Source organism: Phyllostomus hastatus, unplaced genomic scaffold (genome assembly GCF_019186645.2).
Source record: "Phyllostomus hastatus isolate PE091 unplaced genomic scaffold, TTU_PhHast_1.1 phas_contig_1445, whole genome shotgun sequence".
Taxonomy (NCBI): domain Eukaryota; kingdom Metazoa; phylum Chordata; class Mammalia; order Chiroptera; family Phyllostomidae; genus Phyllostomus; species Phyllostomus hastatus.
The window spans coordinates 23700-49437 of record NW_025333598.1 but is presented as its reverse complement, the minus strand read 5'-3'; the positions used below and the strand labels follow the sequence as shown (position 1 = coordinate 49437).

The window sequence follows — 25738 nt, the reverse complement described above, 5'->3', positions numbered from 1 at the left end:
CAATAAAAGCCATTTGGGAGAAGGGCTTGGAGCATTCTCAAATAGAGGGAATTGCCACCCCTCTTCCCACCAGGAAAGCAAGAATGTGTCCTGGACAACTTATTCACCATACTTAGCCGACAGGATGATTCTGCAGACCACAGTTCCTCTCACAGACCTTGAACATTATTGCTATATGTACGCATCAAAAAGATGCTGCAGAGTTGACTGGAGAAGGACCCCTGATTCATCATGTGGGCCTAAGCTGAACTTTGCCCTAAAACTACTTCTTTGCACCTCATACCACGCTCAGCCTCAAGGCCTGATTCAGGTACCACCGTTCCCTAAAGCTCCCCTCTAATGTCATTCTGCCACCTTCCCAGCCAAAGCCCATACACCCAGGGCACTGGGTTGATCTGACACAGACATGGATGATGGCAGTAGAGCCACACAGTTCCACCTCAGGAGGGTAGAAATAATACCTGTGAGTTCATATTCCATGATCCTTCACCTTGACAGTGATTACCTGGGGGTGCACTTTAGAAATTCATTGTTCTGTACACTTTTGCATTAGGCAAATTTTTTATTCTTTTTCTAAACACATATACAAAGTTAAAGAAAGACACCCATCTCAATGAAGGGCCAAGCCCCAAAGCCACCCCTCTGTCACGTGGACTGGGCAGATGCCTGGTCATAAACAGGAATCCCAGGCACAGCTTCCATTGCCTTCACTGTATCACCCAGACTGGAATGTAAGCTTCTGTTACATTTTAGAAAGATTGCCCACTACAAAAGGAAAAGGAGGAGACTAGAAGCAAGTGGCTTCTTACCACATTTGCTGAGTGAATGAGTCAGCTCTAGGATACAAGCACAGTAAGCATTCACAGACACACCTGTTTTCTGGCCCCATCCTCGAGGTGACTGTCTAGGGGATAACAACTCCCCTTCTATCATACAAGCCTCTCAAGGACAGGGAGCCACAGCTGCTCCACAACCCAGCCTGGAGGGGGCTGTGCCCAGGGAAAGGCCTCAGCCTGGGCTATCTTGGGCCCTACTCTTGGCAGAGCTACTTCCCAGAGCCTGGGCCCAGTGGCCTCAGGTGAAGGTGGATGCCATTCTTGGAGCGCAGGATCAGTTGGGGCAGCTTGATGGGTGGCCGCAAGGGGTCCGGGGCAAACTCAAAGCGGAGCAAGCAGAGAGCTGAAACCACTTTCATCTCGTTCATGGCAAACTGCTGCCCAATGCAGTTCCTGCAGTGAGCAACACAAAGAGGCATCAGGAATGGGGTGTCTGAAGTGGTGAAATACAGTGTTCTCAGTGGCCAACAAAACTCAGTAACGATTTTTGCATGACTAATTGGTTGATTGAGTGGTCGACCTGGGCTTAAGAAACAGGTTGTGGGTGCAGGGTAGGGTCCCAGACTACTGGTAAGTAGATTCCCATTGAGGATTCTGGCTTGGGGGTCCCTCTTGCAATAACTCACCAACCCAAACCCCTGCCAGGAACCCCTGCTAGGGACATGAATATGCTAATAGAAAGAAGAAGGTCCTAGGCACTTACCCTGTGTTAGAATCACCAAAACCCAGCATGTCTCCTCTCATCACAGAGTTCTCCAAAATGATGCTTACCCAAGGACATCCTCCACCCCACCTCCCCAGACCTTAGGAACTGGAAATGTGGAGCTTCTCCTTACCTGGGCCCAGCAGAAAAGGGTATAAAGGCAAAGGGGTGGCGTCCTGCCACATTCTCAGGGGAAAAGCGCAGAGGGTCAAAGACCTGGGGAATAGGCCAGGCTTAAATACATGCCAAGTCCAGAGGAAAGGCGACTCCCCACAGCCTCCCTTTCTCTCTGACCTCCAGGCCCAGGAATAGGATACCTCAGGGTCAGGCCACACAGCACTGTTCCTATGGAGGGCATAGATGTGCAGAGAGATCAGGCTGCCTGTGGGCAGAGCAGAGGGAAGGTGACCAGGTGGCCCTGGGAAGCCGGGCCCACCTCCTCACAGGGCCAGGATCCCATAGTGTCTGCCTAACTAGACACCGGCCTCTGCCTCAGCACTGCCAGTGACAGAAGGTTCATGACAACCCTCAACACATCAAGTGCTTTTGATCATTATCATGCCTACTTCCTGTAGGCCAGCACTGGGCACAGCACCTGACACAGACATTTGTGAAATGGAACAGAAAGGGACTGAACCCACCGCCACCACAAGGCAGGACACACGAGGACCATTACACCCTTTGGGCTCTCAATGAACTGACTCTCAAGGCAAGTTACTCAGAGCATTATGCTGTCAAGGGTAATAGCTACCAGTCACTGCTTGCAGACCATGTGCCCAGACCTGACCTTTCTTTATGAAGCCCCCAAGTGTAGTTCACAGGTTGGCACTGCACACATCATAGTCTATGTGAATGATGCCCCCTGAACTTGTTCAGGGAACAACTTGCATGGTTGTACAGGATAGCCCTGACAATTTACTCCTGGCAGCATCCTTGTAAGGCAGGTCTCTCCTCAGACCCATTTTAGAGATGAGGAAAAAGAATTTAGGGGTAGAGGGGTTTACCCATGTTATAGAGCCAGGATTGGACCCAGGCCAGCACAAAGCATGAGTTCTTTGCCATGGGTGCAAAGATTCAGCCAAAGGCACAGAGTGTCAGAGAAGCATCCTCAAACACCCTGGATCCAACCGCAAATGCACCCTCTCCCACCTGCAGGTAGAGTGCGGCCATCCACAAAGGTGACAGCCTTGCTGAGCTGGCGGGACACCTGAGGCACAGGCGGGTAGAGGCGGAGGCTCTCCTTTATGCACATGGTCAAGTGGGTCATCTTGGCCAGATCTTCCCTGCCAGGAATACAAGCAGCTTTTTCTGAAGACGGGCAGTAATGGGGTACTGTGGGAAGATAGGCTCCAGCCCCATATTCCCCTTCACTACCATCACACACCCAAGGCTCATAGAAACACAAGTGCACCAAGTGTTCAGGACACACTGGACTAGGGTGCCACTCCAACCAGGGACTCTCACTCCGCTTTCTCCATACTTCCCTCATCCTCAGTGCTAGAAAGGGAAAGCATAGGACCCTAGAGGTGTGAGTGCACCCAGCCATCAGACACAAGTTCACTCCTGTGTCTCTGAGAGCCCCACAGACGCCCTGCAAGAGACAGTCCCTTAGGTTCTGCTTTGTTTCTCCTGTGGAGCTGGAATGGAAAGGAATAGGGGCTAATAGTGATTGCTGAATGCAGTAATAAATGCATGAGAAATGACAAGTTCAGAAATATATATATATTTCTCTCTATATATATAAATATAAATATATATATTTCTCTGTTCCCATTTGCCACTAGGAAGCTCAAACCCAAATGTGTGGTCCAACTATAACTACAAGGCAACATCTTATTCCATAGCCCCTAGGTTTTCTGCCCAGTACTTTTTTTCACTTGTGCTTTGTTGTTTTATTGAATCCATTACATTGCTTCAGGATCTAGATAGAATGAAGTTAAAATAAAATAAATATTGGGTTGGCCAAAATGTACATTTAGACTTTTTCATAAAATGGAAAACACATGCTTTCATTTTCACCAATAACTTTGTTGATTTGGATATTTTGAGTATGTGGGCTACCTCCCACGAGGTATAATGTGGATTGTGCTCAATTAATTTCTGGATTTGATTGCTATCAACTTCAACTGGTCTACCTGACCATGGAGCATTGTCCAGTGAGAAATCTCTAGCATGAAACTTCCCAAACCACTTTGATATGTTTGATCAATCACAGCACCTTCTCTGTACACTGCACAAATTATTTGTGTGTTTCAGTTGCATTTTTATCTTTCCTGAAATAATAAAGCATACTATGCCAAAAACTGTTGCATATTTTCTTTCATCTTTAATATTGAAATGGCTAAACAAAAATTCTCCAACTTTGATGTTTTATAATGCATGCTGATATGACAGCTGTCACGATACAATCTAACGAAATTGTTTCAAAAAAAATTAAAGAAAATTCAGTGCTACTAGAGCCATCTTGCCGGAAAAAAAAAACCATTTTGACCAACCCAGTATTTCAACTGCCTGCATCCAGGCCTCTTTATGTAGTGCAGAATTTCTAGCTCTGTCCCTTCACCTGAGTTCACCCCTCCTTACAAAGTCAATTTAAGCCCCACCTCTTCTGATTTGTCTGCTTGCAACACGTTGCCACTCATTATTTAGATTTTGCTAGCTTTTCAGTTATGTAAGTTATTCTCTCTAAAAACACCCCAGGACAGTAATTTGGCTCCTCCTCCTCCTCTTCCCACCCACATACCTGACAGTACTAACACATGGCTGGATACCCTAGAACATTTCCAAAACCCATCCCTTAAAAATAGGTTATGGAGACTTCATCCTCCAAATATTAGACCCTGGAATTACGTGGATCTCCCTCAACTGAATCTAAACTTTCTCCCTCCAACTGAGCATTCTGCACCACAGCCAGGTGCCTAGCCCAAGTACTGAGGAGAGGGGAGAAGGCAGGGAGACAGAGATGTGAGGGCAGAGCTGTGGGAGGTTCCCAGAGAGGCTGCTGCAAAGAAAGGTCAGTATCAGTGGTGTTGTGGTAACAAGTTCAACGTGAACCAAATGACAGAAAAATTCAAAGTTTCTGAGTGATGGAGCTTGGAAAACAGCTTTTTCTCCTTCACCACCAGGACTAGCTGATGCACATGACCACCTGAAGGCAGGTGGGAAGGGATCAGCTCCTTTGGCTTTGCCAACTCTGTTCATCCTTAGTTTCCACCACTTTGTCTGCCAGCATTCCCTACTCTATCCAGGAAGCCACAAAGGTGGTCAGGTTCTACCATCAGTCAACACACAAGAAATCAGCCATCTATTCATGACCTTCTCTACATTACTGACATCCCAAAAGGCTCTGTTGTGGGAGAATGGGCTCAGGGGTGCATCCTTTTACATTGGAGGTAAGAGGACAGCAGTTGCTGTTCTCACCTGTTTCCAGCACAGCCCTGTGTCATCAGGGATGACACCAAACAACATGGGCACAGCCTTACCCTAGAGCTGAGCAGGACAGCCTGGGCCACCCACGGCCTCACTCACCACTGGAAGGACTCTCTGTCCTCCAGGATCTGACAGACCTCCTCCCGGCAACGTTGCTGGTGCTCTGGGTACAGGGCCATGCAGTAGAGGAACCAGGAGATGCCACTGGTGGTGGTGTCATGTCCTTCAAACATGAATGTGTCCACCTCAGCCCGGAGGTCTCTATCAGACAGCTTGATCCCACTTTCATCCTGGGTTAGGTTAAGCATAATGGAGCAAGCCAAGGCATTTGGGGTAGGAATGAAGTGGTCATAACAGCAATTGTAAAATGAAGGTCCGAGAGAGGTATAGAAAGCTTTGTGTCAGATTGGAAGTCAGGACCTTCCCCCAGATTCCTATCTGATCTCCCAAACTCAGCCTGCATGCCTCTTACTCCAGGAACCCTTCCCTGGTCCTCTGGCCATGTGATCTGTGATATTACCCAGCATGGAGTCTTGATTCTGCTCATTTATCACACACAGAATGGCCCCACACACAGGGAGAGATTTTGTGAGCATCCACCTCCTGTTCTGTCCATTAGACTGTAAGCATCTGGGGGCAGTGCCTGGTCTTTCTCCTCTTCTGCATCCCTACCTCAGGAACTAACCCAGGGAAATGCTCTGTGAGTCTATGGACAGTGAGAGTAAGTGAATGAATAAATGATGAATTAATGAAGTCTGTGATTCTGAAATTTAGAGCACTGAGACTCTTCAGAGTCTTAGACATCTGGAATTGCTCTATGGGCCATCTGGCTTGTTACCAGGATTCCTGCTACGATATCTCTCCCCACAGCCACAGTCAACCACACCCTGCACCATCCCACCTATAACCCTTTGCTAATGTGTCATGGATAAAGAACTGACCATATTTGCTGGAGAAAGAAAAGGAAAATTCTTAACTACCCTGCTATTGTGCAGTGCTCCCTGACCCTGAGGATAGCCTGAACACACCAATAAACCAGTTCACAGGAAGGGGTGGGCAACTGTGCACTCACCCGAGCCCCCAGGAGAATGTCCAGGAAATCCAGGTGCCTCCGGTTCTGGATCTTCTCCTGTTCCTTCTCGTCTTGCAGGGCTGCCTTCCGTTCCCGGATGACTTGGTCTAGGCCAGAACATGATGTCAATGCCCAGTGGCCCAACATCTGCCCAGAGGGGAACAGAAGTTCTACAATGGCAATGAACCAGACTGGTCCAAAAGAGTGACATTAGAGCCCTGATGTCCTGCGGGTGGGCTGTGTGGAAAAGGCCCACCTGTGTGGTTGTGGGCCACCTGGCAGGCCCGCAGGAAGCGGCGGCCATGTGCAGTAAGCCTGTAGATGAAGTCATTATGGTACTGGAAGGACTCGACGCGCTGCTGCAGCAGCAGAGTGAGATCCTTGACTGCCTCATAGTAGTCACTGTCCCTGCAGAGAGATGGAGGGGGAGGGGCACTCAGACCCTGACCCACAGCACAGCCCCTCTCTCCTTCATATCAGGAATCCAGCCGCAAGTCAGCTCTTTCTCCTTTCCTCTCTGCCAATAAGGCAGAATCTGTCTCCCCACCTTGGGCAAGTCCAGCTCCCCTTAGCAGGGGTTCCCTAGGGCAAGACCTTGTCTCCTCTCACACCAGGGCCCAGGAGTCCTGCCAAGTCTCCCCTATGAGCTGGTCTGGATTAAGACTACCATCAGCCCCAAGTGCTCTCTGACCTGTGGCTCAGGCCACTGTGTCCTTTGCCAAAGGTGCACTTCATGAGTGTGTCCAGTGCCATGTGGCCCACATCGCCAAAGATGTCAAAGCTCTTATTCTCACGAGCCTTTTCCTCCCACTTGTCCTGGAGCACACAGAGAGTGAGTAATGAGGTGGGGTCACGAGGCAACCTGTCCCAGGCACCCAGTCCCTGGCCTGCCCTTTGTCCTGCTGGACTGTGGGGTGGGGGCAGGCAGGGCTTCAGGCTCAGAGGGAAGGACCAGGAGGCAGGCTTTCCACAGCATGCACAGACACTTCCTCCCTGTCAGGACTGCCTGTATATGAGGAAATTGATAGGCCAAGAAGTAGTGAGCTGCCTAGCACAGTGTGTGTGTAATTCAGACCTGCGGTAATGTGGCAGAGGAGTGCCATGCAAGGGCAAAGACCACCCTGAATAACCTCTGGAGATGATCTAGGCCTGAGATGTGGATCCTGACCTTGACCCCTGGCATCCTTCTTAGAGGAAGAGTTACCAATGGCATTGTTTTAGGCAGTTGTTGTAGATAGTGAGGAGACACTTTTTAGACATGAATGGCCTTCCTCATATTCCCAAATATAGGCATCCCTGAAATCTGCTCCAGTAGGAGCCTTATTGGGCCCCAAGAGACCCATTGTTCTGTGGGAAATGCCTGGGTCTCCTGGGGCAGACAAGGGCCAAGGATGCCTGGCCAGTTGGAGCTCCACACCTAGTCAGCACCCTGCAGGTATCTGGTGTCAGGGGGTTTGCACTGCTATGTGAAGTAAGGACCTCAGGGCCTCAGCAATTCCCCTTAGTGTCCTCCCCCTGGGAAAGCTGGGTTCAGAGGGGATGGCCAGCAGCCACAGCCTCCAAGATCTTGGGACAGGGAACTCACGAGCATGGTGTTTGTGGACTCCGCAAACACCGTCAGGTAGGGCTTTAGCACATCATAATGGAAGCCAGGTGTGAGCAGCTTGCGGTGCTGGAACCACTTGGGTCCCTGGAGGACCAACAGACCTTTTCCTGGGGAAGGGATGAGAGAGGGGAGACTAGTCAGTACGTACAGTTCTGCCCCATCTCTGGCAGTCCAAGGTTAAGCAGGCTCATCTTACCCAACCTCACCCTAGTCCTCCCCATCCAACATCACATCCCATCCCACCTCTACCTTCCAGCCACACAGCCTCTGGTGACAGCAGCCTTGGGTTCATGACCCAAGGGCTTTCCTCAAGCCCTTGCCCTGGACAACACCATCTGCAATATCTGCAAGGATCAACTCTAGAGCCAGTTTCTCCAAGAAGCTGTTCCTCGCACTCATACATTTCCCAGATCCCTTGTCTTACCTGTCCTGTGTGGAAGACACACCCAGCAGGATCAGGTATCTGGGCCCCACTTCCCTGGATAACTGACTGAGTTTGGAAAGGGCAAAAAAGGATCCTATTACCCAGCACCATGGTAAGGGAGGGTGCCACTCACCAATCCAAGGGAGGAAAAAGTCATACAAATCTGAGGCCTTAGGGTCTGTAGGAGACAGAGAAGATTGGATTCAGCCAGGATTGGGAGATTTCCAAAAAAGACTAATTGATAACTAGGATGTGAAAAATCAGTTGCCCAGAAGTAGGTTGCAAGCCAAGACTCCTCCCCACATATTAGCATGCTCCCTTTGCTCTCAATAAGTCCTCCCTCTCCTGAAAATGCTCACCCCCTCGGCTATACACGGCTTTGGCATATTCAGGCTCATAGATGTTCAGGAAGCCAAGGAACTGTCCATACCAGAGTTGGTGGGCATAGGGGAACTCGTGGGCCCAGGACACTATCTTGTCCAGGCTCTCTGTCTGCTGGATCTGTAATGGTGACAGAAGGGCATGTCAGTCAGGAACCCAGCATTACCAGCCACAGTGAGTCCCTCAGCCTGCCCATGAAGGCCTAGGGGCCGTACATCCCTCTTCCTACACCCCTTTCCAGGCAGTCATCCAGTTCCATCAATCTCTGACTTAGTCCTCTGTATAGCCACAGAGCCACTGCTTTCTGTCCAACCACTCTATTATTGTCTCTGGTTGGCTCAAAAGCCCCAATATGTCCAACCCTTGGCCACCTAGTGCCTGCCACTAACACTCTATCTACACTGCCTCCAGAAAGAGATTTCTTTCAATCATTAAAGCTTTTCATTGGGAAGATAAGCCCAGCTTCTTGTTCAAATGGGAAATCACCATGATTCCATCCTAAGTCATTTGACACATTTTATTGAGGACCTATTAAGTGCAAAGCATTGTCTAGATGTCTCAGGAGAATGACACAAACATGGTTCTGCCCTTTTATTTTATGGGGAAGACTGATAAGACCTGTAAACAGTTAAGTAAAGTCATTGAGACCATAGTAAGTTCTAAAAAGGAAATAAACACTGTGCTACAAAAGAGACTAACAGGGGGACCTGCTTGAATAACAGCAGTCCATGTGGCTTCTTGTTGGAGATGACATTTAAGGTGAAACCTGAAGTATGATAAGAGGCTGGGCATGTGAAGAGAAAGGGAAGGAAGTTCCAAGTTGAGGCAACAGCAAGTACAGAGGCTCTCGGGTAGGGAAAAGTATTGGGTCTTCCAGCAGCTGCCTCATGGTGGGACAGTAGCCTGAGTTGAGGTTGGAGAGATCATTCCAAGGGTGGTGTGTGCCCTCTGGGAGTTTTTCTAACCACATGTAAACACCTAGAGGAGTTGATATAAAAATATAGTACACTATAAATCCTTTCCAAACCTGCCTTTTAAAAATTTTGACGTATCTTGTCTTACTTTTCAAACTAGTGCATTTAACTGTCTGTCAATATTTTTTTAACAATTACATACCATTCCACTATACGGATGTATCATTGTGTATTTATCCATTGTTCTTTATTTTGACAGTCTTTCAGACCCTTCAGTGACCTCCCCATGGGTCTAGGAATGAAGTCTGAGCTTCACCATTTGGGAGGAAGAACACCTAACACTTATTAAGTGCTTGCTGTGTGCCAGGCCTTCTTCTCGGCACCTTACATCTTGACCTCATCCAATAGTTACAACAACTCTATGAAGCCCCATTTTAGGGAAGAGAAGCCTAAAGTACAGAGATCTGAGGTTCCTTGCCATGGACCACATAGTTTTTAAGAGAAGTGGGATGGGAACCAGGAAAGTTTACTCCATGGCCAGCAACCTTCAGAGTTTAACAACCTGGTTTGAATATAAATTTCCCCTATTGTTTAGATGCATGAACTTGGGCAAATTTTTTAGGCTCTCTGAATCTTACTCTCCTCACTGGTAAAATGGGGGAGAAAATACTTAGCTGACAGGATTGTTTCGGCATTAGAGAAATCATGCAGGGTATGTGTGTTACTAGGTTTGCCAGGTGGCATTCAAGGCCCTTAAGGGATAAAATATGCATGAAAGGACCTAGAGCAGGATTCTGCACAAGCTGAGCCCTTGACAAGTAGTTTCCTCCCCTTCAAGCCCACTTCTCCCCAAATTCTTCCTCCAAGCCTCCTCCCTGCATCTCCTGACTCATCCTACGCCCAAATGCACCCAGCTACACTGAAGAATGTGCTCTGAATATGCCCTAACATACCTCCACCTATGGGTAAAGAATTAACCAAAACTTCTCCCCTGTCACATGGAAGCTGACCTTGGCTTACACTCTCTAATTTTGTTTTATTGGACACTTGATACCTGTAGGATGTCAACTGTGTTGCTACGCAACATGGCTATAAAAAGAATGAACTTTGGTTGGTAAATAAGATCCGGACTAGGAATAGCCATGAGTGAACAATAAACACTTGATGGAAACATAGGATTTAGAATTTCCTGAGACTAAGTGCATGGCTCTTGCAAACACCCTGGGACAGTCAGTGAGACTCCGTGGGATTTGGGGATTCCAAGACAAGGTGGACACACACCTACAAATGTGGGTCTCATTTCTGTGCCCCTGGACAGCCCCTTAGGAGCAGGTAGATGGCTGATGTGGATGTTGTGAGGAATGCCTGAAGTGCCCTTGCTGGCAAGTTGCCCATATCCTTGGAGATGTCTCATGCTAACTGTGTCTATGGCAGTCTTATGTGTGTGAATGACTGAAACTAAGACCGTCTCCTGGGGTGTGGCATGATGTCTGTGCCTTTGCTGACACTATTCCTTGCTCCAAATACACCCTCTAGCTGAGTACTGCCTGTTCCTTGGCATCCAGCCTGAATGCCCCACTCCAGGAACCTCTATCTTCAACTGAGTGAAAGCTGCCTCCTCCAGGCTTCTCCAGGACTGTTAGTGCCTTACCTATGCTCTGCTTTGTATTATAATTGCTTGCTTACAGAACCTACCAATGTGGGTCTCATTTGTGGGTATGTAAGCAAGCAATTATATGTGATTAATATATCAAAAATATTAATAATGTTAATATTGGCATTTATTGAGCATTTAAAGTCATCACATACTGCACTAATCCTGATACACAAATTCTTTCATTTAATCCTCAGAAAATCCTACAAGACAGACACTATCATAATTCTGACTACATAGATGGGACAGGGAAGCTCTGTCACACTGTTAGTTACCAATAAAAGCGAGATTCACACACAGGACCCTGACTCCCTTCTGGGCCAAGAGTTCCAAGTGCACAGGTCACATCTGTAGCATGTCCAGGTCACTGTGGAGCTCAGCACTGGGACTCAGGAACACTGCGTACTTAATAAAGTGTGTGTGGAACAAATGGACTGAATACAGGAAATGAAAACAAGGAAGACAAGAAAGGAGGGGAGAGAGCACACAAAGCATCTGGCTATTGAAAACACTGGCCAGGGATAGTCAGTCTCATGAGGAACCAGCCCAAAGCCTTGATCAAACAGCATTGAGAATGTTTATTTGTTTTTCCCAGCTGGCTCTAAATGCCTGCTCTGGCTAATCTGCATTTGCTCCTTATTTCTATATTCTCTCTTTTCTAAAATGTTAGATTTATTTATGTTAGAGAGAGGGGAAAGGACAGAGAAAGAGGAGAGACACACTGATGTGAGGGAGAAACATGGATTTGTTGCCTATCATATGCACCTCAACAGGGGCCTGGCCCCAACCCAGGCAGGTGCCCTGTCCGGGAATGGAACAGTCAACCTTTTGCTTTGTGGGATGGCACCCAACCAACTCAGCCTCACCAGTAAAGCTGCATTCTATCTCTTGACATAGGAAATGGAAGAAAACAGATATGTATTCAGTGTCTCCTATATATCAAGTATTATGTAAGTAAATTCATAGATTGCCTCATACAGAATGGATAATTACTCCCATTTTACAGATGAGAAAAGTGAGATTCAGATGAGAACTGATTTGCCTATTGCTTGTAGGTTAATACTGCTCTCTCTGATGAGAGTTCCCAGGTTCCCTACTGTACAGTGAAGTTTGTCAAGGCTGCTGTGTTCAGAAGCATACATTGCACGCTGCACAATCTTAGGGTATGTGAATCATGTTAAGGTCTGTGCAAGTGCTGGCCCAGTTTTACCTTCAAGTAAAGTTCCCTTCCATGATCCTCACCCATGCAATAAATCCACGTGTCTTCCAGGACACAGTCTTGAAGAAGGACACTGAGCATCTGATAATGTCTGACACAAGCCACTTTCCCCAAGGGCCCTCAACATGGGACCTGGCTACTTTCATCTCCGGCCACCCATCTTTGCCTTCTCTGGGGCTCTTCTCTTCCTAGGCCCTCTGCACAGTCCAGTGAAATCTCCCCATTGATCTTCTCACTCATTGCTTTGGAATTCCCATCCTAAGTTTAACCCAGGGGTTGTGGAAGGGTTGTTAGAAGTGTCTTACTGCCCTGGTGCATACAATGTCAAAATGTTTATCACTACACAAAGTGACAAACATCGTGTCTATCTACCAGTAAGAGGGAACTTCTGCTGTCATTGACCCCTTATCTTCCTTCCTGCTGATTGGATTTCCTAGAAGTGCCCCCTGCATCTTGAGTGTCTCTCATTTTTCCCCCTGATCTCCTGGGTTTTCCTCATCAACTTAATTTCTAATCACCATGACTTCTGGTCTCCTTTCCATCCCTCTCAAGTCCACAAAGCTTGATTGGACAGGGGCAAGGAGAGGCTTAAGTCACAGAGAAGCCAGACTCACAGGATCTCAAGGGTGGAAGGAGGCCTGGGCTGACCTGGTTCATCTCAACCCACTCCCTTCCTCCTTAGTCATGAGTCTGCCCCTCTATGTCATTCCCACCCAGGAATGGAAGAACTGACCTCATGCTGGCCATGTCAACAGCTTAATCCAGCCCCTGCCTCCCATGCCTAGCTTTCTCCTATGTGCCCTTGATTGCCCCGGGAGCCTGGTAGGAGTGAGGGGAGCTCTCAGCACCTGACCCCACTACTGGAACTACAGCCCCATTCAAAGCCCTGGGTGTCCTCTGTCTGGGGACTCACATGGCTGCCTGGCCAGCTCCTCTAAGTTACACAATTGGCCACCCGCCCTTTTGTCTGCCCACAGGCACCCTGATCCCTCTGCACATCTATGCCCTCATAGAAAAGTGCAGCGTGGCCAACCTCACAGTACCCCACCCCTGGGCCCACAGTTCTAATGGGATGCTGTAGGGACCACCCTCCCCCTTGAATGGGCAGTTTTTTAAGTACGGCCTATTCTCTCATGTTTGGACTACCTGTGCTTTTGCCCTAAGAACATGGCCAGACGCCACCCATCCACCTTCATGCCCTTCTTCTTTGGACTGAGGTTAGGAGAGGCCCAATGTCTCCATGCAGTCTCAAGGGATGGTCTTTCCCGAGCAGGCAGCTGGCATTCCCTCTCCCAACCCCAACACACAGGTCAGATTTGTGGCTTCATTCCAGGGGCCCAAACCTCAGGCCAATAATGTAACTCACCTCTCATGTGCAAAGTCCTCCCAATCCCCTGAGTGGAATGAGCAGAACCCTAGAAGAATATGATGGGACATAAACCCACCTCAAGGAAACACATTCTGAGATTTAAGGAGGATAACAGTTAGATGCTTCTGAACCCATATGCTGGGCCTGAGACCAAGAAAGGAGAAGCTAATTCTGATGGACACTTCCACCCTGCCCTAGGCCCTTCCTCCCACCACAAGTCCTCCTCCTCCTTTCTTACTCCCATTATCACTTGGCCTAGGAGTCACTACTTTTTATCCTCACCCAAGGATACATTTATTGATTTATAAAAGAGAGAGAAACATTGATGTGAGAGAGAAACATCTGTTGGTTGCCTCCTGTACATGCCCTGACCAGGGATTGAACTCTCGAACGTAGGTATGTGCCCTGAGCAGGAATCAAACCTCAGAAGGTTTAGGTGTATGGGCCAATGCTCCAAACAACTGGGCCAGGGGTGCACTCATGTTTGATTGTCTGATTTTATTCTGAATGAAAAGGCAGGAGTCCTGGGTCTACCCTCAAATCAATTCCTGAGCTACAACATGAACATAGGCAAATTCCTTGCCCTTTCTGAGCCTCAATTTTTAAATACACACATTAGGGAAAATAGTCCCTCCCCTCTCCTTCCTATTTTTCAAACTGTGGCATAGATCCAACCAGAGCAGAAGTACCAAGCCCTAAGAGAGTGCAGAGCTGTTGAGCCTGCCACAGTTCCTCAGGAAACCTTAGTAGTGCCAGAGATCATCTACCCCTCCATATCCTTCCTGGTGTGAAGACCCTTCACATACTTGTGTTGGAGGCAATAGCCAGAGCTAAGCCATGTTCTAGGCCTTCCATATACTCTCAAAGTGGGTCATAGGAGGTGGAGGGAGAGTGGGAAGGTAGAATTTGGGGATGAAAAAGAGAAAACTCTGATGTGAGGGTAGGGGAGCAAGGTGCCCATTCTAGAATACTCAGCTTCACTGGAGGCAAGAGAAAGTGAAGGGGATGTGAGAGAATAGGGATTGAAGGTCTCCCAAATGCCTGTCATACCACCATTAGGGTCCGACCTCAACTTTTCTATCACCTCCTTCTGCACTTAACAAAGCCTCTCCCAAACCCCTCCTGGCTTCTCTACTTGTACTCTCCATCACTCTCTCTCCTCTACCAATACCCCTCCCTACTCTCTACCATCCACTGTTTATTCATTCAGTTTTGCCTACTCTGTGCCAGGCCTTGTGCTAGACCCTGAGGGTATAGGGGTGAATCAGATCAAATCTCTATGGTCTAGGGGTCATGGTCAATATTGGGAAAGATGAACAAGTAAACAGAAAATGACACCCCCCCATGAAATAACTGCTGAGATACAGAGTAAGAGGCTGATGCAAACTCCTGTTTAGGCTCCCAACCCAGCCTTCGGAGGGAAGGCTTTGGTCTCAGCTTTCCCCTATACAGTAAGCTTCTTGAGGGTAGGGCCTGGGTCTGATTCACCTTTCTGTTGCATCCTTTCTTTTCCTGGGTGTCTTCAAGGTTACTTGGACTTCCTGAGAGAGGAGATCATGGGGGGGGGGGCAAAAATAAGCCTGGGTAACCCTCATCTGAAAGTCAAGTTCATTTCCAGCATCAATCATGGAGGAGAAGCAATTCCTCCGATTGTGAATCAGGGAAGGTACTTAGGATGTAGAAAAGGCAATTATGCCTCTCTCTGAGGCTTAGTCTCTGACATCTGTACCTCGGCTCCCGAACCGTACTGCAGAGCAATACTGTCATAGAAGTTTTTTTAATTTAGGCTTCTACTTGCAATATGCTAACTAGGATCTCCAAAGGCTTTGGGCCAATCAATCTACTCTCCAGGTTGGTTCCAGTGCTGGTGTTCCTTTCCCTGTGGGCAGAAACTTCTGGTCTACATCCCCATGAAGGTAGGAAGCTAAGAGGTGTTCCTGACAATGGGTGTTAAGGTGGTCTCCCCACCCTGAGGTAACTGGGCAGAGCAAGTGAGGATCTGAAACAAAGAAGATGTCACAATTCCTGAGCCAGCTTTTAGGCAAGGCCAGGAGATCCGCAACTTTAGGGGCACAAACAGCTTAGATGGCCTGGGTGGTCTCTGAGTGACAGTACTCATCTCTGCCTTCACTTTCATTTTCTGCCTTAAAATTGAAATCTTTACCTGTACAGAACAAAGAGAATGCTGCTTAAGCTTTAAACAAGATTACCTAATTTTATCAGACTGTCCAGAATTATTTCTTAGATGCTATCGCCTAGCCCTTAGCAGAGCCTCTGTCAGAACCTCTGACGTCAAAACAATGGGAAGGAGTCTGTGGTGCCCTTGGGCTCCAACTTTAAATGCCCCCACCCAGGCCAGCTCAGAAGGTGGATTGAGGGGGAGATCTGGTGGCAAAGCTGAATGGAAACTATTGCTCCCAGGATATCATTTCCCTGCCCTACTAGGGTCTCCTTCCTTGGCCCCAGGAGGCTGGAATGGATTCTCTGAACAAAAACAGGCCATCTTCTTTCTCCACCCCTCCCTCTTCATACCATCTCCCACATACCTCGTGGGCATTGCCAAAGAGCCAGTGGGTGGGGGGCCCTGGGAAGCTGTCCATAGCCCTGGTGAGAAACTGCCTCCGCATCAGCAGACCAATGAGCTTCAGGAAGCCTAAGACCAAGATCAGTCCAGAAGCCCACAGACCCAGGCGGGAGAGGCTCAGGGAGAGCAAGACAGACCCCATGGCTGGAGTTGCAGCTGCCCAGGCTCTTCCTGCTGCTTTCTGGCTCACTTATACTCTACATGCTGGCACTTTGCCTGATCCTTCCCCCATCCAAACCAGCAGCAGCAGCACAGAGTGGGTGGAGCTTCATAAGGCAGAGACAGCAGTTCCAAAAGTCACAGACAACAGAAAAGACAGCCTGGCTCACTCATCTCAACAAAACAGCTGGAGTGAAACCAGGTTTTGGGCTTCACAGAAATCAGAAAATGTATATCATGCCTTGGTGCCTTGGAGGAGCAAACATAAGGCTATCCTTGGAATAATCACTGGAATAACATCTCTCTTTTCCTGTAAGTATCTTCTTGTTTCAGGAGGCTTCTACACATTGTCTCATTTAACCCAAACAAAGCAGTCATAGATACTCACTTTATACCATGTTCCAGATCATGAAACTGAGGCTCAGCTTTGCCTGAGCTTTCCACTTTCCCTTTCAATATAGGCCACTGGGAGGCCTCCACTTATACCAGGCACATGATGCTTTGAGTCCTTTTTGAGAGGCACTGTCACAAACAAGGTTCTAGCCCCAGAAGGGACATCCTGGGTCAGAAAAAGGCCAACTTCACCCCAGGACCTTAGTACAAACTTGACACTAAATAATATACAATACTACTTTCAGGGTGATGAGGAGGATCATCAAATTCAGTTCCTCCTGGATTGATGGAACAAGCCACTTGGGCCCAGAGAACATCAGGAATTGTCCAAAGCCTCACAGCGTGGCAGGTGTAGCCCTCAATTGCACAGCCCAAGTTCTATGAAAGAACAAGGTTTTCCCAGCACCTAGCCTTGCCTGGGGAGAGACTATTTCTTCCTCTTGTCCTGGGTTGTAACACTCAGGGTCCCACAGGAAATATTTCACTGCAGATGTTTCAGATGAAGAGACGTGCATGCAGAGCTCTTTCTAGAGAGATAACAGAACTGAGGAGTCAAATGGTATGGCTTACAGAGACTGGCAATAGTGGAAAACCCACTGACGCTACTAAGCTGAAGGACAAATGGGAGAAGACAGCATCTTGAAGCCTGGGAGGGGCAAATATTGTCAGAGAAATGATGCTGGAAGGGAAGGAGCAGAGAAGAAATGCCCCAGCCCCTTTCCCCTCCCACCCTCCAAGCTCCCAGTGGTGTCTCCTTTCAGCCAAACCCAAGGACAAGCTAGTTGGCAAGGGAGCCTGGGGGAGTTGGCATGCAGCAATCGGCCTCCCAGCAGGGCAGAGAAGAGCAAAGGTTGGACCTGGCATGAAGATGACAGAGGGAAAACCAGAAAACAGGGGGACCTGGAACCCTGATCTTTGAACTCAGATTGCAGGTACTGACTCAGAGAGTGGTACAATGCCGACATGGCCTCCAAATTCTATGCTGAGGAAACACCCTACCCAGTCCTCCCTGAGGCAGGGAAAGCAAAGTGGAAGAACAATAAAAGAAAACCCTAGAGAGTTCTGAAATTACACATTTGTGTTTCTGTGCATTGAGTAGAACATGGAGTGCTTGACTTAATGTGCAAATTATGCAAGGCCCTGGCACAGTACTCCAGGTGGTTAGAGGGCCATCCCAGGACACCAAGGTCTGGGTTTTGATCCCTGGTCAGGGCACCTACAAGAGACAACCAATGAATGCATAAATAAGTGGAACAACAAGTCAATGGCACTCTCTCTCCCTCCAAAAAATAAAGAATCAATTGAAAAAAATGCAAGTCATCAAAGTCAGAGAGTAAGGCTGCAGGAACTGCTATCAGAAGACTTCCATAGTTTATGGTGAGTTTATTTGTTACTGTGGACTCAGCCTGATGGAATCATGGAGTGTTTGGGGAGATCCTGAGGGAGTTCCTACCTGATGAAGGAGCCATGGCTCCTGGGAAAAACCATTGAGGATTCACTTGGGAAGAGACTAAGGCTAGCGTAGAAAATGGTAATTGGACATAACTGTCCTGAGATACACACTTAACTCAGGACAAGTTGCTTAACCTCCCTAAATCTCTGCTGCTAACCTGTCCAACACAGGTTATATTAGTATCTACATCATAAGGTTGTTCAGAAAATTAAACAAATTCACATGTGTAAAGCACCCAGCTTCCACATGGAGTGTTCAGTACAATTAACCTTAATACTCACATAGCTATTTTTGAATGAGCAATGATCAATAAGAGGAGAATGGGTGAGATAACCTCTAGCCTAGATTCTGGGGTTTCTTTGTCTTCCAGATAACCTGCCTCACTGAAATACAGTTGTTTTAGAATAATCCCAGCTGCCTCTGGCTCATATTGTACCTCAGCCTGGGTATGTACAATGGAGGGAGGAGGCTCTGGCTGGGTAATGTGGGATCAGGAAGCCCATAAGGCAAACTTGTTTCATTCAAGAACTACCCAGAAAGGCAAGCCAAACTTCTGCCTCAGGTGTCCTGAGGGCCTTTAGCTCTGGGGTCAGGATCAGGTCCCTGGAAGAAGCAGTTTGAGGGGGGCAGGTCTTTGGTACATTTCAAATTTGGTGCAGGATATAAGGTGGAGACCTAATTTTCCCTTTTTTACATGGACAGTCAATAGTCACATCATCAACTGAGTATTTCATTTCTCCCTAGTGATCTGTAATTCTGCTGTTATCATCCATGACATTTCAATATTGCTGAAACATGAAAAGCAATGCTAGGTATTATACACACACCATATTTCTAAAAACTATAAAACCTATATGGAAGCATGCTCATTTCAGGTTAGGATGTTGTGGAGAAAGAAAAAGAAGAGGAATGATCAGGGTAGGATTTTAGCTGTATCTAACATTTAATTGCTTTTAAAAGAGAAAAAAATCATCTGAAACAATTATGGCAAAATATGCACATCTATTAAATAAAATCTGGAAGGTAGGTACATAGGTTCTGTTCTATTGTTTTCTATATTTTCTGTTTGTTTGAAGCTTGGTCTCATCATTTCAAAGCTAAATTTCAAGTGTCACGTTGGCAGGGATGATGTGTGCAATAGCTCCATGGCAGGGCTGGGGCAGTGCGAGAGCAGCCTCAGATGGGACTTGATGCCCTGACAGGTTCAGAAACAGGTGTTCCTGTGCTGGCCATGGCAGCAGCAGGTGTTCCCTTGAGCTTCTGATGATAGTTATGGGGTCTTCCTGGCTCCAGGAGGGGCCCAGCTGAGCTAAACTCAATCAGATGTGATCTTTTGACCCCAACCAGCTCCTGGAGATTTCCTGTGACAGGCACAGTAGCAGGAAGCCCAGAGAGCAGCAAAGGGCATTCTCACAGACTGGGAAGTTGGGAAATCCTGCCAGTCACTGAAATATTCAAGGAGATATAAAGAAAGTAATGCTACTTCTGCTTGGCTGTTTGAGTGGAAATTGCTAGAAGATCCCACTCCTGGATTCAAGGCCCCTAGCTGAGAATCACTTTCTCAGGCTGAGATGACCCAGCTGGGCAGAACTGAGAATAGAGCTCAGAGTCCTGGCTCCCAGCTGACCTACTGCTGCCAGCTCATCAAGTTCCCAGAAACCCAGTTCCCAGAATCAGGAAGGTTCCAGTTTTTCATTGGGGAGGGATTATTGACTAGAGCTGACAGACCAGTGCTAAGGAAGAAAGACAGCTCTCTCAGCCATGAAGCCCTGGCAGTGTTCTTCAGGATAGGAGAACCCTCCACCAGTGTGCTCTGCCTCCAGTAGCACAGGGGAGAAAGCCCCATCCTGACTCCCAGCTCCATGGCCAATGATCACTCCCTCAGTTCCCTGCAACCTGGGCTGCCAGATCTCCAGAGTTCTAAACAGACAGCCACATTTTCCTTTTATATGAAATCGCACCATTTTAAAAATATTGGCACCTCATGAAATGGAACAAAGTGCAAACACTGTGGAGGCTAACCCTGGGACAGATGGTGCTGAGGGTGCCTGGTCCCTGCCATCTCCCTGTCACAGGCTCCTTACCTACATGATTCCATTAAGCTTAAACAAACTTTTTAAAGATTAACATATAAGCAATACAAACAGGGAGAAATTCATGAAAAGATCTAACCTATACTTGATCAGAATTCCACAACAGGAAGAAAGAGCTCTGAGAAAAGACAATTTGAGGATTTTTAAAAAATTTTTTAATAAGTGGGAATTTGTAGGGCTGATGAAAGACGATAATTTTTAGGATGAAGAAGGTAATAAATTCTAAGTGGGATAACTGAAAAAAATCCACATCGCAAAACATCATGGTGAGTCTGCAGAAAAGCAAAGACAAAGGTGAGGACCAAGAAAGAAATTCAATTAAAGACTTCCTTACCTACAGCAACCCTGAAGCCAGAAGACATAAGTAATATCTTTAAAGCCTAAGAAAAAACAACTTTCAACCTAGATTTGTATGACCTGACAAATGATCTTCCAAATATGAGGAGGAAATAAAGATGTTTTCAGACAAGGAAATGCTGAGAGGTTGTCACCAGCATACTCTACCTGAAGAAGAGTTGAAAAAATACAATTCACAACTGAGGAAGGTAAATCCCACAAGGGAGGTCTGAGTAACAATAGTGAGTAGAAAGCGACAGAAACATGGCTAAATCTAAATAAACATTGGCTGTGTAAAATAACAATCATAAGTTCTTGTGAAATGTTAAAAATATATATGACTAAACTAACTGCTAGTAATGTGGGCAGAAAGAGGGGAAGGTAAGAGTGTTCAAAAGATCTTGAGTTATTCGGGATGGGAAAGTCTTAATTTTACTTTAACTGTGAACTTTGATATATAAAGTATACATATTAAAATGTCTAGGGAACCACTTAAGTATATAATTTAACAAATTTTAAACTTGTAGCTGAGAAATGAAAGGAAATGTTCAATTAATCTAAAGGGAAGCAAGAAAGAAAAGAAAAACAAATATAGAAAAAATGAGAAAAAACACCTTTTATAGAAATAAAGACTAGAAAACACTAAACAAAATGGAAGAAAGATTATATGACCCCATGGGGGAGGGCACTGGATGCGGCAGTGTTGCACCCCCTGAAAGGGGGAGTGTGGGTAACCCTTCAGTGCACACTGAAGACAGTTTTACCAACAGAGCCCGAGAAACAATTAAGGCATCTTAGCCCACCCCCCAACACTGAAAAGTCTCCAAGAGTCTCCCACAAACATGTCCTTCAAGTACTGTTTAAGTGAAAAGCAAAGTACTTGTAATGTAAGTGAAGAAAACAAGTACTCTACATATCCCCACTCAACCTCCAAAACATACTACCCATTCTAGCCAGTGTGCCTGTGAAGATCAGATGCTAAGATTTCATTTGCATAGGTGTAGAAAGAAGGTGCTCCAAGAAGCTGAGTGGATATTTCATTGTGTTTCTCCTGGGCCATATGGAAAGGTGGAGCCAACTGCAGGGACTCACCAAAAAGGCATGGTATCAGACCCTCTGGGGGAAAAAAAACTCTCTGACAGGCACCAAGCACTGCCTGAAGAGAGGGAAGGGACAAGAGAACAGGAACTCACAGTTACAGAGCTCTTACCATGCCAGGCCCATTACACAACCAGCCTGCTAAGTAGGTGTCTCTGAGTTATGAGATGCTGAACTCCCCATCACCGGAAGTGAGCAACCAGAGGTAGGGTTCCAGACATTGGGGTAGAGTAAGAGGGGTTGAATCAATGTCCTCAGAAACTCCTTCCTCTCTAATTCAGGGAACTGAGCTTCACTTCAGCAAAACAGGTCCAAGGGTGGCCCATCTCCAGCAAGGACAACCAAGGATGCTGGGGCAGGTGCAGGTCAGAGCAAGTGATCACGTGGAGTGGCTCAGGTTACAGTAACACCACCCTGTGGTTGGGATCAACCAATTAGATACTATTTAGGATTAGGACAGCTTCCAAAACCTTTGAGATCTCACTCAGTCAGTACCTTGGCTCCCTGCTCAGCCTCCTGCCAGTAGCATGGGAAGGCTTCCATTTCCTCTGTTATTCTTGTGTTACTCTTGGGGCCAGCAAACACAGAGGGACCCCTCAGGGCTACTGATGGGGAGCTGAGTAGGTTGAGGAAAAGAGACATGCTCAGACAAAGGTCCTGTGGATTGTGCAGGGATGGAGGCTGGGCAGTATTTTCCTAACCTGGACCAGACACATCTGAAGGAAATGACTCAGAGGCCAGAGCACAGAACACAGTGAATGGAGGAGAGAGTGGGAGGTGGGGAATGTAAACAGTGAAGATCAACTGTAAATCCCTGGGAGTGTTTGACTTTTAAGGTGGGGAGACTGACAATTTTTAATGCTGAAGGTAAGCTGCTGGTAGAGAATGAGGTTAAGAATTCAGGGCAGAGGGGGCATAACAGGTAGATCCAGGTGCCAAGCATGTAGGAGGTGAGAACTTCAGTGTAGGGTTGGCCGTGCCCAGGAGAGAAGGGGCATGAAGTGGGGTTGGGATGTGGAGGGGGATAAAAAGGCCACTGCTGGATCCTTCTCGGGCAGGAGACATTTTGAAGGCAAAGGGGTGGATACCCCGAATAGGAGAATTGAGCTGAAAATGGTAGCCTTCCAGAGTGGCCTGGGAACAGTCAGAAGGGGCACAGGGCAGGTCTGGGACCCAGCATACTAAGGTAGCTGAAGGAAAGGAGAGCTGGTCAGAACAGGGAGGGCAGTCAGTGAGGACTATGCCAGCTTAGATAAAAATCTGGGTCCTGTGGCCAGCACTGGTCATCTGGCAGGACCTGCTCATTCCTAGCAGAGTGAATCCCCGGTTTCTGATACCTCCTACAGGCCTCCCTTGATAACTGCAATTCCTGCAACAATGCATGGAGCACCAAGTTCTTTATACATGTTGATTTTATTTCCAATCCACACCAGAGGATATGTTTATTTGTTTGAGAGAGAGACAGAAAGGAGTGAGAGGAGAGAGAGAGAAACATCACTGCAATAAAGAAACATCAATTATTGTATACTCTGTGCCCTGAAACTTGGGGCAGAAACTGTCTTCAGGGCCTGAGAACACTGTCCACCCCCACCTCCCTGCTCCCTCTGCCAAAGAAATCCACCCCAGGAAACAACTCAGCCACCTTGCCCAGAGAAACATGGGCTGGGCCTGAGCCTACAGGCCAAGCATTAGGCCGGGCTCCCCTCTGAGGCACCAGAGAAGACAGATCAGAACCATCTGTAGGAAGAACGCTTGATATGATCTGGGGAGGCAGATATGGAGCCAAGGCCTGAACGATAAGTGAGAGATAACCAGACAGAAGGGATTTGGGGAAGGGTATTTCAGGGGGAGGGAACAGAAAAGCAAAGCCTGGAGGTAGAAGAGTAAAGAGGATATTCACAAGTTGCAAGTTTGGGGTAGGTGTAATGAAGCTGCCAGGAGAGGCAGGGTTTAGGAGTAAAGGGGAAAGAGATAGGATGCAGGGACTGAGCAAGACCAGAAACTCTCTCTGTACAAGGAAGAGAATGGCACTGGCTCTTTCAGAAGGAGAGAGTGGAATGAGCAAATAACAGGAGAAGGAACAGAGAGAAAACTATTTGAATCATGGCACTACCTTATCTAGAAGCTAGCAATGGAATTGCACCTCTTAACCTCAGGTTGAAAGCTAAACCCTTGGTCACCCAGGCCTGGCACAAGCTGATTCCTTCAAGTCACTCTGGTGTTCCCTTCCTGCCTGCACCCTGTAGGTCCCTCCACATCTCCTGCTCATCATCCCCAGGACAACCTCTGCAGCTTTTTGTGTTGTTCTCTCTTCTTAGAATGCTCTTGCCAGCTCACATGTCACTTCTTCCAGGAAGTTTTCTGTGGTGCACCCTGCAACTAGTCTCTTTCTATACTCTGCCCTAGGTCTCCAGTGCTGGCTTCCACCATAGCTCTGGTTACACAGTTTTATAATTATATAACAGGAAGGGAGAAAGTGCCATTTTTAAAAGTTATCTGCAATCTTGGCTCAAGAAAAAGATAAAAGAGTTGTCAGGGAAAGAATATATTTTAGATTGCAGAAAGGCCATAAAAAGTATCCTTTCATGAAATTCTCCTGGATACAGGTTAGATGCAAGCTGAGTAGACAAAGACACTTTAAATCTCTGTGTAAGATGCTACTTCCCAGTACTCTGTTATCTCTGTGCACTGCTCTCCTTTCCCTCTGGGTCTCCTCCCTTCCCAGTCCACACTCAGGAAGCTAGACCTGCAGCTCTCAGCAATCAGAGTTAAATTCTCGATTTGGCGATTCAAAATCCCAGTCATTGAGTTGCAAAAATTTGTGCTTTTGAATTTTAAAAGCTGAAGCCCTGAGGGGTGTGGAGCATACCCTGTAACATAGACCATCGTTTTGGAGAAACACATGATCAACCAGAGTGACTCTCCTGCAGCTGAGACCAGAACTGATCTAATGAGAGACAAAGTCATGAGGAAGAGATGACTCCAGTGAGTCCCTGACAAAGGTCCTTGTGTTACTCATGCTGGGGACTCAGAGACAGAAAGGACAGGTGTCTCCCCAGGGTCAAGCCCACAGAAACAACACCCATGTGGCTCTGGAAAGGTGGTGAAGAAGGAGCAGCATGATGCATCTGGGCTGATGGGTCTTAACACCCCCACAGCACAGGAGCAAATGAGTGTTCTGTGCACCCAGGTGAGGTTCAGATGTGGCTGGGAGAGAGTAGAACCTGGAGAGACCTTATGGTTGGTAATTAGGAAGATACCCAAACCCATGTTCTGATAGTAAGTGTGAAACAGAACCACTAACAGGTCTGGGTGTGGCCGTGAGAAGAGACACCCCACATCCAGCCTCAATAGCATTACAGTGACTCATAGACTTGGCACACACCTGGCAGAGGGAGCAAGGGCAGCCTGAAGTGACTGAGGTAAGTACATTTCCGCCTCCTATCAGAAGAATGTTGGAAAAAGTAAATAACTTTAAATGTAGGGAAATAACATTTCATCTCTTTGTTAGGTGGCTCTTATGAAAACAAGAATTAATGTGAATAAAGAGGGTGAGGAGGACAGGGTTGGGGTAGACAGAAAGGCACCAGATGATGGCAGAAAGCTTCAGGCCAAGGGTGTCCAGGACCAGCAAAAATCCCACATGGTATGGACTACCTGTGAAATTGGCCAAAGTGAATTCAATGTGACTCAAGTTTGAGTCCTCATTTGCCTGGTTTGATGCAGCATCTCTCTGTGGCCCCTGATCTTCAACATCACCCCCCCAACACACACACTACACTTGCATGTGTTATGCTGCATGAGGCTGAAGGAGCAAGGGCAATGATGTGTGTAGAACCAAACAGCCAAGAAAGAGGACAGCACCACTGGGACATAGAGTGGTGGCAATCAGGTAGTAGCCAGAGTTCGAGTCCTCTCAAGGGCTTCCTCACTCACATGCCATTCACATGACCCCTGGACTTCAGCTGGGGCTGCTGGCGAGAACATGGCACATAGCCTTTCTGAGTGTCCTGGG

The 25738-nt window shown here is 47.3% G+C and overlaps 1 protein-coding gene across 4 annotated transcripts in view; it reads right to left on the bottom strand.

Moving 5' to 3' along the window:
• Nucleotides 1–542: 542 nt before the first annotated feature.
• The window catches only part of LOC123830250 (cytochrome P450 4B1-like), a 36143-nt gene continuing 10947 nt past the window's right edge, over nt 543–25738 (bottom strand). The window contains exons 1-12 of one of the 4 annotated variants that reach the window (XM_045856306.1): nt 16154–16375; nt 8430–8571; nt 8204–8248; nt 7626–7753; nt 6732–6856; nt 6297–6448; nt 6041–6147; nt 5068–5191; nt 2689–2847; nt 1857–1921; nt 1673–1755; nt 543–1229 (exon numbers count right to left, since the gene is read on the bottom strand). In XM_045856306.1, coding sequence (XP_045712262.1) covers nt 1046–1229; nt 1673–1755; nt 1857–1921; nt 2689–2847; nt 5068–5191; nt 6041–6147; nt 6297–6448; nt 6732–6856; nt 7626–7753; nt 8204–8248; nt 8430–8571; nt 16154–16333 — 1494 coding nt within the window. In that variant the 5' untranslated portion in view covers nt 16334–16375 and the 3' untranslated portion in view covers nt 543–1045. Of the gene's footprint in view, nt 1230–1672; nt 1756–1856; nt 1922–2688; nt 2848–5067; nt 5259–6040; nt 6148–6296; nt 6449–6731; nt 6857–7625; nt 7754–8203; nt 8249–8429; nt 8572–16153; nt 16376–25738 lie in introns of those variants that run through there. The other 3 variants (XM_045856286.1, XM_045856296.1, XM_045856315.1) reach the window with 3 other exon arrangements.